Here is a 17,962-nt window from a genome sequence, read left to right as displayed (position 1 = left end):
TGATACTGAAGGGCATCAATGCATCCCAAGAGCGAGCACTGGTTGGTGTCCACCATTATTCCTGTCAGGCATGAGTTTTACTATTAAAGATTCCCTTAATTCAAAATAAATAAATGGGAAATATGTTACAGAGTAACTACCAGCATCATCTTTATTCTCAACAAAGCCTGTGGACATGAATGAGATTCCTTAAGCATAATACAAGTGGGATATAATAAATAAAATACAAATAAACTTCCAGAATGTACGAAGATTAGGTGCCTGCATTCCAGCGTTTAGCTTAGAAGGATGCACTCTTGCAAATCAAACAGGCAAGCAGCGGCAAGAGGAGAGCTGCTAGGGAGGTCCTTGGGAATTAGAATGATGGGGAAGCTTTTCCCCAAAATTCACTCCAATGCATTGATATTTTGGGACCGATTACACCTGCAGTGGCTGCCATTTAGCAAGAGTGCCACCAGCTGAAAAAGGTTTCAGGAGACAATATTTATACTATAAATTTTCACCAGAGAGAAGAGCTGATCAGCTGCTGAATTCTCCTTATATCTTTAAAGGTTCCTGGCAGTATCTGGGGAAATGTTATTTGGTTGCTCTTTGCTGGTACTATACTTGAGCTATGATGTATTAACAAACAGCAAATGTTCTGGGTTAGCCATCTTAGAACACTGCTGCGCAAAGGCTATATAATCCCACTATAGCAGGGCTGTCAAACGCATGGCCTGCAGGCCGGATGCTTCACGCTCTGGCCATGCCCAAGCCCAGTTTAATGAAGGGCGGGGGGAGTTGTGATACATCATGTGATGCTGCCGTGATGACACAAGTTTGACACCCCTGTACTATAGCCATGTCTACAAATTAAGCACAAGATGGTGTACCTAAATGCAAGAAACCACTATCCCTCCCAAAAGAAACCTCTTTTAGACAGTTATTCGGGACTCTAGCTTCTATTTCATCATCAGCTCTAGGATCCAATCAAGGTGGCAAGGCAGCATGCAACAATATCAAATCTAATATGGAAATAAATCCAGTATATATAATAACTGTATTTACATCCCCATTTGTGTTCACAAATACTAAATTGACACTTACCAAATGTACTTCACTTATGAATAAGCTGTTTACATGCACTGATATAAAATTAAAAAAAAAACGACAATTTTGTTTGGAAAACATATACTATTAGAAGAGAAGGGAATGCCAAACATCAATACCAAGGGAAATGGGGGAATAGAAGAGATGAAATCTACTTCAGCTGAAGTTATTCTCTTCCATCACGTCCAAAAGATAGTTTTGGCCTGCAGCACAAAGAAAGAAATATGAAGCAATCAACCTTAGGAGATGAAAGTTATTCATTTTAAAATTGCTGTAGGCTTAAAAAGAGTAAAAGAAATGATCACATTGAAAAATAGGTGAAGCTACAGATACAAAAGCCTTTAAACTGAAGATAAGAATCAACTTCATGTGGTGATTTAAAGCAGGGGTCCCCAACCCCTGGTCTGAGGTCTGATGATGGGCCGTGGCCTCTTGGGAATGGGCTGCACAAGTGTTGGGCAAGTGCACAAACACAGGAAGCTGCATTTGTGTAAGCAGTGTGCACAAAACCATCCCCTTTTCTTCCCCGCCACTGCTGCTGCTGCCGGCCCACAGGGCTGTAAAGTTTGGGGACCGGTCATTTAAGATGCCTTGTTACAAACCAGAAAACCATGAGTTTTTAGCTGGTGACTTTAGGCCAGTCATTTTGTCTCGACCTTAGGAAGTAAGCAATAGCAAACCACTTCTGAAAATCCTAAGAAACTACACAGACTTGTCCAAGGGGTTGCCAGGAGTCAAGAATGACTCAATAGCACCAGAACGAGAACAGAACCCTAAAGTTGCTTTTGTGCTATTTTGTGCTGTTTCTTGTTCTAGGCTACTTAGAGTCATGTTCTGTGAGATGGAATATATATATATATATATATATATATATATATATATATATATATATATATATATATATATATATATATATATATATATATATATATATATTTTAGGTCTTGGCATGTTCGGGTCTTTTCCCGTGTAAGATTGAGAGTATCTTGGCAACGTTTCGATGAGGTCCCACTCGCCATCTTCAGGCTGGTGCAAAGCGTGATCAGAGCTGCCGTCTTCCTGTGTATACTGGTGGGGAGGTTGGCTGTGTTGTCATTTCTTGATTGGTTGACACCAACTCCATCAACCTATACACACACACACACACACACACGTATGTATGTATGTATGTATGTATGTATGAATGAATGAATGTATGTATGGTATTCAGCTTTGTTTGGGTATTTTCCCACGTCATTGTAGTTGTGCTTTTAAAGTTGTAGCAACGTTTCGGCAGAATCCCATCTGCCATCATCAGGCTTCTGTATTGTGTTCGTCTGTGAGTCAGACTTTTACAGTGGTTTCAGTTTTAAATTTGGGGCTAGCCTACTGCTGTGCCAGAATGGTTTTTTCTTCATCCTGATTGGTTGGGAGTCTTGGTCTGTGTTTATTGGTCTTGGAGTTTGCTGTGTTCTGCTTGATTGGTGTTAATTCTGTGGCTGGGGTTTTCTATAGTGGCTAGGGTTTTGGTGCCATTGAAGTTGATGTTATGACCTGTGGCTTTCTTGTGTTGGACTAGTGAGGAAGTGTGTTCCAGTTTTTTTACTGCATTTTTGTGTTCATCCAGGCAGGTCCTTATTCTTCTATTGGTCTGTCCAATGTATGTGGCCGGGCATGATGCACAGGGGACTTCGTAAATGCCTTCGTATATGCCTATATATATATTTGTTTTCTTAAGTTTTCACAGGTACTTACATGTATGGTATTCAGCTTTGTTCAGGTATTTTCCCACGCCATTATAGTTGTGCTTTTAAAGTTGTAGCAACGTTTCGGCAGAATCTCATCTGTCATCATCAGGCTTCTGTATTGTGTTCATCTGTGAGTGTAAAAGTCTGACTCACAGACGAACACAATACAGAAGCCTGATGATGGCAGATGAGATTCTGCAAACGTTGCTACAACTTTAAAAACACAACTATAATGACATGGGATATATATATATAGCATCAACTTCAATGGCACCAAAACCCTAGCCACTATAGAAAACCCCAGCCACAGAATCATCAGAGAAGCCATAGAGATTGAAAAAGACCAGAAAGCATGAACAGAAGAGATGATTCCACCAGACTGTCAATCATCTGAAAGCCTGCACTCCCAAACAAAAAAATCTCCACACCACAAGCCAGGCAAACACCTGGGCACAAACAGATCCCCCTGATACCTCCAGCTCAAACACACCCCAACCAGGCACCCAGATGAAACCTAGCTTCCTAACTAATGATAGCCGTCCATTTACCCGGAGCCAAGCTGCACTAAAGGCCTCCAATAAAGTAACACAATGTTGCCAGCCAATCAAGATACAAAAAGAGCCAAAAAACAGACAGAAGATATTAGAAACACCAATCAAGCAGAACACAGCAAACTCCAAGACCAATAAACACAGACCAAGACTCTCAATCAATCAGGATGAAGAAAAAACCATTCTGGCACAGTAATAGGCTGCCCCAAATTCAAATCTGAAACCACTGTAAAAGCCTGACTCACAGATGAACACTATACAGAAGCCTGATGATGGCAGATGAGATTCTGCCGAAACGTCGCTACAACTTTAAAAGCACAACTACTATGACGTGGGAAAATACCCGAACAAAGCTGAATGCCATACATGTAAGTACCGAAAAAAACTTAAGAAAACAAATTATATATATATATATATATATATATATATATATATATATATATATATATATATATATATATATATATATATATATATACACACACACACACACACACACACACACACACACACACACACACACATACACACATACATACATACATACATACATACATACATACATACATAAAATCTCCTTGGTCTTCTTGACCTCTTGGCACTATTTAATACCTTTTGGGATGTCTTAGGGAGTTGGCAGTGGGTGGCGTGTAACAATCCTTCCTCCCAGGTCCCACATCTACATGAAACAGCTGCATGAGATCATTTATGACCATGGTATAAGGTATCACCAGTATGTTTGGGATACGCAGGTAGGTGAAGTGAGTAATACCATGGACATCACTCATTCTTTTGCAGTGCCTGGAGACTTTGGGCTCCTGAATGGGAAACAATCAACTTCAGCTGAATCTGGTAAGATAGGGTGGCTATGAGTGGGTCCCTCAATTTGATATTGGATGGGTTGCACTACTAAGACAAACTCAATGTGTAAACTGGCATTTCTTTTGGATTCATGGCTCCTGTTTGAAGAGCAGCTAGCAGCTAGGAGGCCTTTCTTCAACTTCATACTGTGCACCTTTTCCTGGAAAGGGAGATTCAGTCACTCATGCCTGGTCAACTCCCATTTTGACTATTAGGATGCAGTCCACATGGGGCTACCCTTTAAAAGTATCCAGAAGCTTCAGCTGGTACAGAATGCAGCCACATGGGCAGTTATGTGCACTTCAAGAATAATACATGTGGCACCTCTGCTGTAGGAGCTGCATTGGATGCCAGTCTGCTTCTGAATCCAATTCAAGATGTTGGTTATGACTTTTAAAACTTTACATGGCATGGGGCCAGGTTTCCTATGGAATTGTTTTCATCCCATTAACATCAAGGTTGTAATTGGCCACACTGGAGAGGTGGGTGAGAGAGAACAAATAAACAGTTTTAAGCTCTAGAAAATTTCTAAACCTGAAAGGCGAATTATATAATACAAACTGGATATTCTTTCTATCCAAATTTTTCTCTCCCAACTTGTTTTCTCCATCATGGAGAATAAGAAGAATAGTTGTCATTTTGCTATTTGGAAAATAAAAATGTCCAGCTGGCCGATTAATGAATCTCTCTCCTTTCCCCACAACTTCTCTGTTCAACTACCCACCAGCATTTGGCGGCCTGAAACAGCTGCCTCAGGAAGCAGATTTTGAATATTATCAAAGGTCAGGGATTGTTAGTACCTGGATTTAATTTTGTCATGGTGGACATTCTGCTTTAGGCTTGGGTTAGTTTTGAGCTGAAAAGTTTGCCCTGGTGGCCAGTTAGTTATCAAGTTAAATCATTTATGTCCATTTATAGTGTTCTCAGTAGCTCAGAAGGAAGATATCTGATAATTATTTCCTTCTCTGTAGGTCTACTCAAGGATTAAATTCTTTCCTGCCTGCCGTAATTCAGATTAATGACACAAATTTAATTATGGTTGGAAACGTTTTTCTCTATTATAGCATCCATGATGTGAAAGATGGCCACGAGCACCTGCCATCCACACACCCACACTCCTCCAAATGTTCCCTGCAATAAAAGAAAGCCAACCTGCTACGCCAACAATTTAGTAGTAGAATTTATTCCTAGATTCTTTGTTTACTTTTTCACATGTTTTTCAAATAATTGTTCGTATATCGTTGTTGGTGTTACTGTTTTTATGGTATTTTGTTATTATACAATGAGAATATTTTTAACTTAAACAGTGTTGGTATTTCCTTTACTGTCTGAAAACGCCCTCTGCTTGAATGGATCTTCTGTCTAACTGGGTAAAAGTTGGCACAGTCCCATCAGATTGCCCTGACCATGCCCATCAAACCTTGACTCTTCCGGCCAGAGTAGGAATGTGGGCCTCTCAGTCTGGTCCTGTACCCCAGTGGCCCCCAACCTTTTTTGTGCCACGGCCCGGTACCGGCATCACAAAATGATCCGCGGCCCGGTACCGGCATCAGCATGCATGACAAGGCATTTCCTCTCCCCCACACCTCCCCTCCAGGTCTTCCCCAGCGACCCCTCCCTGCACGGAAGCCTCAGCTGGTGCTTTCGGGCTCTTCCTCGCCCCCCCGCATGAGATCCTCCGAGCTGCGGGCTAAAGGCGGCAGGGCTCCTCCGGGCTGATCGCGCAGGCACCTGACAGCTGGGGGGGGGGGGGAGAAGAGACCCGGGGCGTGACGTGGGTCCACTTTCCTCCCCACGGAGAACTTTTTTGCGTCTGGCGCGGGTAGTTTGGCGAGAGGCGGCGGCTCTATAACCCCAAAGGCAGCTCTCGCCCGGCATCAGCGTGCGCGCATGCCCACACACAGAACACCCACTCAAACACCCACTCACTATCCCCACAGTGCGAGAATAACAGGAATAATTGTCTTCTTCCCCCCCCACTCCGCCCGCCACTAGCCTTGAGGTTGCGACTTGTGTCCCCGCTCCTTGGCTCGGTTTTTCCTGCAACTGACTCCCGCCTCACACTTTTGAAAGAGCGAGAGTGGCCTGAGGAGTCGTTGAAGCACGCCCTGTTGGGGGGGGTGGGGGAGAGAGAAAGGCATATTATTACATGAGCCTTTTAAACTCGTGAGAATGGGCTTCCCGGGCAAAAAACGTTTATTTACATCTGGGCGGCCAGGAATCGTTTGCAAAACCGCTTCGCCTTCGCCAGTCCTCTTTGCAAAGCGCCGCCGCGGCTCTTCCTTTTTGCCTTTCCCTTCCCGAGGCAACGCGGGACTGGAGCCGCATGGAGCCACGCCAGGCAGTAGCAACTCCTGACTCAGGGGGCCTCTGAGGGGAGGGGAAGGAGGAGAAGAAAGGGGGGAAAGGGGGGGGCGGGGGCTGATTCCCCCCAAAAACCAGAATTCCGAAGAATATCATGTCTGTCAAAACAAGATGGTGGTGCCCAGCAAACCGGCGGCCCGGTAGAAAATGATTCCCGGACCGGTACCGGTCCGGGGCCCGGTGGTAGGGGACCCCTGCTGTACCCCACTCCCCAAACCATCTACTGGGGTTGATAGTGTGTATTTCCATTTGAAATCAATCCCTTTAGTCAATCCCTTTCTGGGAGGAAGGGTTTGTCCAGGATAGATTCTTCCCACTTCTTATCAATGCTTTTCTCCATCCAGCAAGGGCTAAAAGACTCCAGAGGGGAAATAATGGGTTCGGAGAAGATGCATATTAAAAGACTATCTCTGTTGCCCCCATCATCTAAAAAGCTGTGGCAAGGAACATTTTTCTCTCCCAGTGGCTGGGGAGGGTGGGTCTTGTGACTGGGTGGGAGTGAGTGACATCGAGTTGGCCATGCCCACCCAGGTTTTGTGGCTCTCAGTGTTTTGTTTTCTGTGGGAAATGGGTCCAAATGGCTCTTTGAGTGTTTAAGGTTACAGAAACAGGGGACCAAGCTAAGTGCCTGAAGGACCCTATCCCGTCCCTGGGAGTCCAGGCACTTCAGCAAGAGGCACGCTGGATTCATATTAGTGGTCCGCGGGATTTAAAATTATGAATTTAGTGATCTCTGAGGTCCAAAAGGTTGGTGATCCCTGGTTTAAGTGACCACTGTTTAAAGTCTTTGCTTGTGGTGTCTGCAGAATTTGTAGCAAAACACCATCTAATTAGTGACCCTTCAGGGTTATAATGGAAAAGCATGTCTGTAGGCTTCTAACCTGCCAGAAGGTGAGCATTCAGCTCATACAAGAACAGCATGAGAAAAATCACAGATGCTTACAATCCTCAAATGAGCATTAAAGAGACTCTAGGTGTAGCCTTTCCTGCCCTGTCCTAATTGGGAAGTTATGCCTATGTATTCTGTACAAGTTGGTGACCGCTGACTTAAACTATGGTGAGTTGCAAAGAAGAAAAGGGACGAAGAAGACTTTTCCATGAATCTTTATTTAAATTATAGTCTAGTTTGTTGTAAACGCTCAGCTGATTTGCCACAATTTTCTGCACTAGTTTACATAATTTCTGATCTCTGAAGAACAGAACACAAGTTCCTATTCTAGATGTCTCCATTGCCAGATGTGGAGTGAAATTTCAAGTGTTGTCATCTTCTGTATGGTAAAGGTAAGTTTTCTAACTTGGAGATTTCTGGTTTTAATGCCTATTCAATTGAGATAGTCTTTGATATACCAAAATAATGCCATAATATCCATAATATCCCAGACACATCAGCCTATTTAAGTTAATTATTAATCAAAAGAAAAACTACAAGGATAGTTATTAAATTTTGTGTTACTTACCATTTCTATTCTCCTTTTTTCCTCATTTGCTCCTCAAAGAAATCGTTGCACGCAACAGTCAAAGCAGCAACCAAAACCACAAATTCATTAAAATCCACTTCATTATCTCTGTTAATATCAAGATCTTGCATGATCTTATCAACCAGCTGGGGATCCTTTTGACACTATTAATGCAAAAATAAATAAATAGCATACAAAATGGTTTGAGGCATGGGAGTTGCATTAGAGATTTCTTTTTAGTTCCTTGAGGCTATGTATATGCTTCCTCTGTAAACCTTACGGAATTTTTATATGAACAGTGACATTTACCATTGCCACAACAGTGTCTGCAGCCTGTGTTTATCTCACTAGATGTCCCTAGTTTTAATACACATAATTTTTATTTTTAATCTTTCCAACAAGTTATTATCAAGAGGTGAGAATTGCACCCAATCTTTTAGCTTTCCACAAAGGGGTCAAAACTCGACTGTGTAGCTTTGTGTGGGGGACATAGGAACCCACAAAACCATGGGTTGGGCTGATTGGCCCCATGAGGAACACTCCCCCTAACAACTTCTAATCCACCATTTTGGAATTCTTCATCTTTTGAAATGTTTACCGTGTTGTTGTATAATTTTAAAAATTTTAATCCTAAATTATTCTGATTTTAATTGTTTAATTTTACTGATTATATTGTACACTGTCCAGAGCCACTCTCTATTAAAAATATGATAAATAAATAAATAAATAAATAAATAAATAAATAGTGAAATGTTTCTCCTACTTCTATCATTCAGTTAAATGAATCAAATCCTGGCCTCACCTATAAGATGATGTAGCCTTGTTCATTTTGTGCCACCAGCCTTCTCACTGCAGTTTTTCTTTTTCTAAAACTAACTGTGGTTCTGGTGTCTAAAAAATTGCCCACCCTGTGTTAAAGTCATAACATGCAGGTTTGTGATTTTGTTTTTAGTGCATAATGTAAAGGGGATAATCTTGGTCAATGCCACTGAGCACAGGTAGGAAGGTCTAAATTGCCACCTTCCCTCACCACTTGATTCATGAAATTCCCACAGGCATACACATAGGATCCAGGTTTAAAAACAAATGTAAGTGATTAAAATAAACAATTTTATTACCCCCCCCCTTCTTTTTAAACCACCTCCCTCCTCTGGGAGAGGATTTTGCAAGAAAATGTCTAGAGAAGAAGGTTGATCTTCCCAAGCTGCTCATATGGTCATATTGATCATAATTGGACTCTGTATATTTAAACTCTTAAAAAGATATCAAAGGGTAGTTGCTGATTAGGGTATGACTTAACTTTATAATCTAGTTAAAATCAAGGAAAGGAGAATTGAAGCTCACAGCGCAAGTGGACTTGTCCTGAAACTAAATATAGTATACAGCTTGTTACTTTTGCCTGACGTACAAAAATGTGCAGCCAACTTAAAGTCTGAGAAACCACCTACTCAGGAGATATGTTAGTAAGTTGCTACACAGGATAAAAAGAATCCAATCCAAGAAAAGTAATGATTGATTTTTAAAATTCTCCTTTCTGCTTTTACAGGGCTGCAAATTTTTAAGATAACACTTTTCTTAAAATAAATAGGCTACAGATGCCTGTTGCATTTCTCTCCTTCTTCATCTATTTAGAACAGGGGTGTCAAACTCAATTTCATTGAGGGCTACATCAAGGTTGTGTTTGACCTTGGGGGGGAGGCTGGGGTGGGCGTGGCCAAGGTGGGCACGGCCAGCTCAATGTCACTCATGTCAGGGCGCCTGTGGTGGCCCAAGTACTCTGCCAGCAAAAATGGGCTCATGAGCTCCATTTTTGGCTGTGACAGCCTCCTGCAACCCTTTGCCAGCAAAAACGGATTTCACATGTGGCCCTCATGAGCTCTGTTTTCACTAGCAAAGGTACTTGCAGGTCGGTCCTTCACTGTTTCCGGGGCCAGATCTAAGTACCCAGCATGCCAGATCCGTCCTGTGGGCCTTGAGTTTGACACCCCTGCTGTAGAACAATGTTAGTAAAATACTGCATAGGAACAAATAGAGCAGCAAACACCACATTCTCCTTAGAAACATGTCCTGTAATACAACGATCTCCAACCTTTCCAGCTCAGCAGACTGGTGGTGACAGGAGGGGTGGAGGTGGTGGTGGTGGGGAAAGAGATAGTTTCATGTGCACAAATGCAGCTTCACGCATGCACGCATTCACCCGCCACTTCCGTGGCCCAGTTCCTAATGGGTTACTGCCCAGCACTGGGCCAGGACTGGGGATTAGGGATACCCTGCTATAATGGGAGCTTTTTTGGCAGTCACTTTGTTTAACACAGATAGGAAATTATATTTAAAGCCTATACATTTTCTAATCAATTTGTGAACCATAGATCACCCAAGTTTTGTTTTGAAGAGCCATTGTACTTTGTACTTGGGCTGCCCAACTTTCAAATGTCATCTCACAATATGGATTCTCCATTCAATTCCCAGGCCAAGGAAACTTTCAAACAAGGAGTCATTGATGCCCACAATGATATTGCAACCTTTAAATAGGTTCAATGGCTCAGCATAAGTTAACCTCCCACTTAGAAAATTATATGTCTCAACATCTCAGAAGAGCTTTTTCCAGAGCTCATTTTGAGGAACTAGGCTCCATGGTAAGACATGGGAGGTTTCATGGAGCTCCATTTGAAGAAAGACTGTGTTTGTGGAGCACCAGCCACTGAAGACATTAGGACATGTTCTTTTTGACTGCAAACTATATTCGGCAGAAAGGGATGCTTATTTCGATTCTTATTTAAAAACTAAAAAGTATTCGCGCACCCTGGGGAACTGTCTTATTTTTTGTAGGAAATTAACCTGCATTTCACTAGTAAGACCACACTCTTTATATCAAGGCCATTTTGAAGAGGACAGAATATTTAGCTCAGATGAGGTTAACTGTAAGGATGAGGACTTACTATGAACATGTCCTATTGTTTTCTTTGTATATATTTGTTTATTTCTATTAATTTCTAGTGCTTTTAATGTGATCAAATGACTAAATCAATAAACGTTTCTAGTGCATTCTGTGAATGAAATGACATACTGATTTTAGCTGTTGTTCATTGGTATATTCTTGGGCCATCTTTGATAATACTCTACATCTATATCTTTTGAAATTCAGGTACATTTTTTAAAATGTATGGAACATTTCTGAGCCTTTTTTAAATCTATGGAACAGCTCTGGGCTTTTTTTAATGTATGGAACAAGCAAGGAGGCCAATTAGGTAAAGTACAGTTGAGGAATTATGTTTTTGAAAATTGTACTTCCTTTCAAGGCATGTCAGGCTAATTATATTTTCATCTTTAAGAAGAGAAAAAGAGATGCTGGGGAGATAAAATGCACATCAAGAGCTAAAGTATGACATCATGTGGAGACACCATAGCAAAGTGTTGCTAGTTTACCTCAGAAAGAAGCTTTGGAAAGATGTAAGGTCCTCTGAGACTTAGTAGTCATTATTACGCCAAATACATCTTTCATTTGACATATGTTTGATGCCTACCAACCAATAAGATAAGGAACTGGGAAATAATAAGATGTTTAAGGTGTCCACAGTTGAATTTAGATTTGGAAGGAAAGGGGGAAGAATGGAAGAAAACTGCAAAAATTGCCTTAGATCAGCAAGATAAGCTATTGGGAGGATATGTGGCACCTGGAAATACATTGGGGAAGCAACAGTGCCTATAGAACATGATGGGGGAATAAAAGGAATTTAAAATGGAGAAAAGTTAAATAGGAAAAAAAGTACAGCTAACAATCCCATCCCACTTTTGTTACAGATCATTTAATAAATAATTCTCTCTCTCTCTTTCTCTCTCTCTCCACACACACACACACACACACATCAACACATACAAATACAGATATTTAACTGTCAGTTTTGAATTATTAATGTTGCAGAAATAAATTTGGCATTGGTATACAAGCCATTATCAATTTATCACTGTCAAGATATTGAATCAAAAAATTGCAGCTAATGTTCATTTCGGTTTGGAATGGTTTATCTGCAAGCAATTCAGGAAAACAGATTGTCTTCATTTAAATAAATATTTATTAAACTAATGGTCTTCAGACTAAACAACAAACTTCTTAAATCTCCACATATGGCATATGTCTATGAGCTATATTTTCCCACATTGATTTTGAATCACCTGAAAATTGTATCTTTTGACCAATTTATAAACTCAATCTACTTGTCTTCAACCCCATCTCTAGCAACAGTGAGGATACAGTGTACCTGCTTAGTTCCTCCTGAGCTTCCACCAAATGTGATGATAACTAAATGTTGCTTTTTTGTAATGTGAATTACAGAATTGGTGTCACCACATTCTTTTATATGATTGCTTAGACATCTCCAAATCAACAAAAATCTCTAAAATTAGAGTTCACCAAAATCCAGTAAGATGTTATTGAGCTCTCATAATTTTCTAGATTTTTCAGTTGGGTTCTTGCAAAATTTTGATATTCTTGCAGAATACCATTAAAATTTCATGAGATTTCAAGAATTTTAAGAATGCTGCTATATTTTTCATAGATTGAAATGTTTCTAGGATCTATGCAGATAACTATATTGCTTGATCTCTGTTTTTTTTAAATTGTAGCAGTTCTTTTCAGCACATGACCTAAAAGAAATCAACTTTTTATGTCATCAGCATAGCAGAGATATTTAATTAATTCCACTGAGTAGCATTCATTTCAACAAGATTCCTGAACTATTCACTCCAGAATAAGAAGTTTATGAATATGCTCTGAAGCTTGTTTTTATCTCTTTTGAAATGTAAGAATGGACAGCATACGTATTCACAAATGTATTTGGCCCGTAGTCCTGGAAATAAAAGGCTGGACTATTGTAGATGATCTTGATAAAATCCAATTTATTTCTATCCGAGTTTTAAAAGTATGTTCACAGATCTTACTTTGAACAGCTTTGTATAGTGAAATACAAATTGGCAGCTCTTTGGGATTGGACTGCATTGGCCATTCAGTTCTAGCAAATACTTTATTTTTTCAGTCCTCTTAACAGTACCCATATTTGTTCTGAAATTATGTATTTTAATTCAGTTTTTAAAAAAAGTTAATTTTTTATTTTTGTCTATATTTTTATCTAATTAATAATGTATTAAGCATCAGCTCCTTCTGTAATACTTCCAGTACATGGTAAGTTCTACTTAAGTAACACCATTTTGTTACTGAGCTTTATCCAAACTGGCAGCACATTTCACAAGCAAGATCTCAACCTACGATTTCCCCATTCCCATTTCCAAATCAAAAAGATGATAATTGTGCTTTCCATAATAATGAAACCAAGATACCAGGCTACCTAGTTCTAAGAGCTCATTCGCTTGGAAGTGGCATAATATTGCATGCCTATAATGTATCTGCTGTTGCAGAAAATGTCTGATTGCTTATCTGGAAGTCAGATGTTTTTCAAGCACCAACTTATAGCTATTCCTCTTCCCCAATTTTTATTTCTAATACTGTGAATAAACAACAGAATATATGTAAGAAGAATTGTTCTTACCGCAAGGAAATCAGTAAGTTCACTGTTGAGAAGTTGTTTGAGTTCTCCTTTATTGAGTTTGTATTTGTCCCCTTCTTTTCCAGAGTAATGATGAAAGACTCTGATTAAGGTATCCATCGCACCCTCCAGTTGTGATGGCATAACTGCAAAAGGATCAGAAGCTAATGGCCAGTTTTCACAAATGCTCCAAAAAGGCAGTTACTCCCTTTTATGCAAACAAATAAACACCCCACTCATCAGAAATTCATTAGCATAGCATCCAACCACTCTGCTGCGTTGATCAAGAGCATAAAGTTGTTGTTTACCATGCTAAGTGTGGAGAACAGTTTCTAGAGATGAATCCTGGAAGACATGTTCTTCAAATACAGCAAAAAAAGCTACACAACCAGAAGTCCCTAAAACAAATAAGACTCCCACCTCCTCTCAACATTGCAGGCAAATGGTGATTTTCAATGGAAGAAAAGCAGGAGAGAAATGTCTAAATGTTGTCACATTACTAATTCAATGCAATTCACTTGTTTTTTGCTCTAACATTTTTGGAGCTTTAGCCCCCAAAATGCAACCCGAGGGATAAAGAAAGAAAAAGTTTATAGTCGGAGTATTTAAATACAACATTCAGGAATTTTCCTTCCTACCTGTTTCAGATAAAGCAGTTCCAAACAAGTACTTTCTCCAGCAGGTACTGTATAGATTCTCTTTGGTTTTATCCTGAAAGTCCCACCCAACCTCTTCTCTTTCCCCAGAGCTTCTAGAAGGAAATCACCAATGACAAAAAGCCCCAACTCTCAACTTTCACTTTATTTGTGACAGCCTGTTAACTGTCAACAGGTGTTGGTATCTTTCCCCGGAGTCCTTCCGTAGGCTGGTTGGCTTCCCTGAGCACTATGTTAGGAGTTGAGAGCAGAAAGACTAGCAGTTCATTAAGCTCCAGAGGTCGGAAATCCAATTAAGTTGCTAGGAAGCCAGCCCCCTGAGGAAACACAGGAACTGCAATAGTGAACAAGAGGACACAATGAATTCTCTTATTATTTATGGAATTTATTTCCCATCCTTTCCCTAAGAGGCTGAGGCAGCATGCGTAATCAATCCCTGTTAATTTCTTTCCACATGGGTGCATCTACTTTGGGGCAGCAATGGTTCCATATGGGTTTTGCCAAATGTGTTAGGAGAGGTGAGAGACAGAGGAAGGGGGAAATGAGCATGGCCACTAAGTTAAGTAAAACATACTCTTCAATCTCTTCTCCTAAATATGTTTCATTTAATACAAAGAGAATTTATATCTCGGATGATACATTTGGCTTATAAGAGCCTTGCGGTATACATCAAGGCGAACAATGATGGAAAGCCCGTGGGTATCCAGCTAACTATCCATTTGGGTTTGGATAGTCTTTCTTTATTCAAATCAAATGGGCTAAATCACCATGTCTTTAATTTTATAAAAATAGAATATTGTCATGAATTTAATTAGGTAGAAAGATGGTGTCACTCTTTACCAATTTAAAAAAAAAGTATCTTCAGTATAGTGCTTTGAGATTTAAAATTTACTGTAGATACATAAATGCTTAACAAATTAATCAAGTTAATTAATTAAAATACTTAATGTTTCACAAGACTACGTGGACAGCCTCTGGGTCCCTAAATTGGAAATATGTGCCCAATCCCTTACCTGGCTAAATGCATTCAGTAGGAAAGGAATACATTTCCAGCTGCATTTCACATAATAAAATCTCAGGGCCCAAGCATAGCCAGCTCTATTTGTGCTTTCCACATTGTAAATAATGACAACAGTTAACTTTCCTTTGATCCTACCCAGTACACTTCTAATGAATATTATTTGGGAAAGGCAGATCTATGGTTGAGGAATGGAACTCTGATCATAAAGTATGTGAATTTCTTTTTTAAAAGACTATTTCACATGTATTTTTTATTATTAAGCACACAGCTATCCCACCACATTCAAAAAGACTCTCAAGGGCTTTCTGGATAGAGAAATCTGGGAGTTGAAGTCCACACATCTTAAAATTATCAAGTCTGAAAAACACTGATCAAAACATTCAAGCCTTCAAACATCCTAAATCAACAATAAAACAATTTTGAGCAAGCAGCAACAATCATTTTAATCCAGAACCCTATTACGTATTACAACTATATTTTTTCTTTGGAGTGTGTCTCCCCCTTGTGTTTTGATACTGGACAATTTCCTCTCTAATTCATGCTGGCTGAGGAATTCTGGGAGTTGAAGTCCACAAATCTTAAATTGTGGGAATTATGGTTCCAGAATTTAAGTCCACAAATCTTAAAGTTGCCAAGATTGGACATTCCTGCTTTAGAATAAGTTTGTTGTTTCTTACATGTGGCCAACAGAGAGCAGAAATATAGCCACATACTCCCCACCAGCCACCGGTTAAGTCTTTCGATCTGTCATAATCACAAAAATAATCAGAAACTAATATTTAAATTCATTCCCACGTGACTCTAATTCAAGTATTGTCACAATCAAGTGGAAATTTTGTTTAAACAAAGATGTTTCATGAAAGAGCGTTCACGGGAGAATTGAAGATAGCAGCCATAACTGAATGAACATAACTCTGCCTCCTTCTTAAGTGTGTTGTGTTTGCAACACTGGTAAAAAGTAATGGTTTTTGGTTGCTGGCCAAAGTATTTTGACTTGTTTTTTTACTCCCCTTTTAAATGTCCCAGACTTCTCCAAGAACTAAGTCCACAGAGAAAACAACCCACCTAGGATGGAGTATCCATCAGTTGAAATATGGTTGTTTTTGAGACTTCTGAATGTTTATAATTTTGATTGCATGGTTTTTAAAGGGTATTTTACTGATGATCATTAATTTTTTGGTAATATTAATTTATAGATAGCTTGAACATATTGTCAATTGTTTTTCATTGTTCCTTATTTTAGGGCGGTGATAAATATTAGGTTGAGTAATAGCATAAAGAAATTATTAGTAAAAAGGAACAAAATAATCCAAATGGTTTTTGTAAATGCTACATAATAAAAACAGAAAATTAAGCTGATGAAGTTATTACTGGCATTGTAATAAGATAGTGTTGTGGAATTCCATAGTTGTGGCAATGTATCAATTGATTAAATGAATGAATGTTTTGGTATGGAATGTTTTTACAAGACTGATGTTCAAAACATAATCAGAAGAGGGAGCCCATGACATATTGTAAATAAATTGTAGTGTAATGCAGAGATGGGAAAAATCAAGCTTGTCAGACTTTGATCATGTTGAATGATTTCTTTTTTTTCTTTTTTAAAAGAATTCCTTGAGCCACCTTGGGAAAAATCATGTTATTGATGCAATTCGTAAACCATTTGAGAATCAGTAATCTGCCAAGTATAAAAGTGCAACAAAATCAACCCATGTATCCTAATTTAACTTTTTCTCAACTTTGTAATAATAGGCACTAGGCTAAGTTAATATTTGCTTTGTTACTTCTTTTATATTTAGCTAAACATTCCTGCCGTCCTCAGGAATATTTCAAAAATTGAGTAGATGAATATAGAGAAAAATATGTTAAGATTGTTATAAAATTAAAATATGTAAGCGACAATGGTTTATAAAGAAAATGTGATTACTGATATTTTGGCAAGGAAAGTATGTTAATTATAATTGCTAGCACAAGATATATGTACCCAGTCGACACACTGTTTAAATGAAAAATGGACTTGTAAATATAAAATAAAAAACTTAATTAGAAAAAGAATATTTCTGGGTAATTTTGTAATCCACCATAAACCTGATTCCAGCATATTAAAAGAACAACAAAGAGTTTATACATTAGTGGCAGTTATATTAAGAACACAAAGACCTAATATTAGGAAACCATAATATTCTTGCTCTGCAACATTCTTACCTCTCACCTAGGTAAGAATATAGCCTTCCTTGTGAATTTCAGAAGCCTCCCTTTTCTCCTAAGTAAGCATAACATTGCAGCTAGATATTAATGTTACATAACATTGCTAGGACACAAAAGAGAATTAGCTTGGCTTAGAAGCGTGAAATTATACACTTGGGATGATTTAACATACACTAAAGTACAGTCATCACAGAAAGTTTTTTTTTAGTTTGGTTGATTTTAAAAAAGAGGGGAATCAAATAAGTTTAGTACTTAAAGCAAAAAACTTCAGAAATTCCCAGGGCTGTAGGCTGGCTTGGAAAGTCAACAGCAAACCATGTTTACAGCTTGCCAATTAAACTACAGGGACATACCCATATAGTTAGTCACGCTCAACTTAGCAAAGAACTTACTTTAAAGCTCAGGGTCAGTTTTTTTTAATAATCCACTGCACGTGCCAGATTATTTGCATTGTATATTTAGGCTAGCAAGGTATGCTAATATAAACA

General features: G+C 39.1%; 1 protein-coding gene across 2 annotated transcripts; it reads right to left on the bottom strand.

Annotated features, from left to right (window-relative positions):
• Positions 1–218: 218 nt before the first annotated feature.
• On the bottom strand, positions 219–14,466 carry S100Z (S100 calcium binding protein Z). Of its 2 annotated transcripts, XM_087958304.1 has the most exons (4): positions 14,228–14,466; positions 13,593–13,734; positions 8,050–8,213; positions 219–1,292 (listed from the first exon to the last, which is right to left on the bottom strand). In XM_087958304.1, the coding sequence occupies exons 2-3, from the start codon at positions 13,731–13,733 to the stop codon at positions 8,055–8,057; spliced, it is 300 nt and encodes a 99-aa protein (XP_087814430.1). In that variant the 5' UTR covers position 13,734; positions 14,228–14,466; the 3' UTR covers positions 219–1,292; positions 8,050–8,054. The 2 variants fall into 2 exon arrangements, with proteins under 2 accessions (XP_087814430.1, XP_026526265.1); XM_026670480.2 differs by lacking the exon at positions 14,228–14,466 and having other exon boundaries at positions 13,593–13,753.
• Positions 14,467–17,962: the final 3,496 nt, after the last annotated feature.

The sequence above is a fragment of the Notechis scutatus genome, chromosome 2 (assembly GCF_049901735.1).
Source record: "Notechis scutatus isolate UNSWTSFEM ecotype Mainland chromosome 2, rNotScu1.2, whole genome shotgun sequence".
Taxonomy (NCBI): domain Eukaryota; kingdom Metazoa; phylum Chordata; class Lepidosauria; order Squamata; family Elapidae; genus Notechis; species Notechis scutatus.
The sequence above is the reverse complement of the archived record's forward strand: the minus strand, read 5'-3'. Positions and strand labels throughout refer to the sequence as shown.

What these genes read in the sequence shown, in the direction of transcription:
- S100Z (XM_087958304.1), bottom strand. Translation starts at nt 13,733, where the DNA reads ATGCCATCACAACTGGAGGGTGCGATGGATACCTTAATCAGAGTCTTT. An exon ending in AACTTACTGATTTCCTTGCG is followed by an intron (nt 8,214 to 13,592) that starts GTAAGAACAATT and finishes TTGCATTAATAG; the next exon opens with TGTCAAAAGGATCCCCAGCT.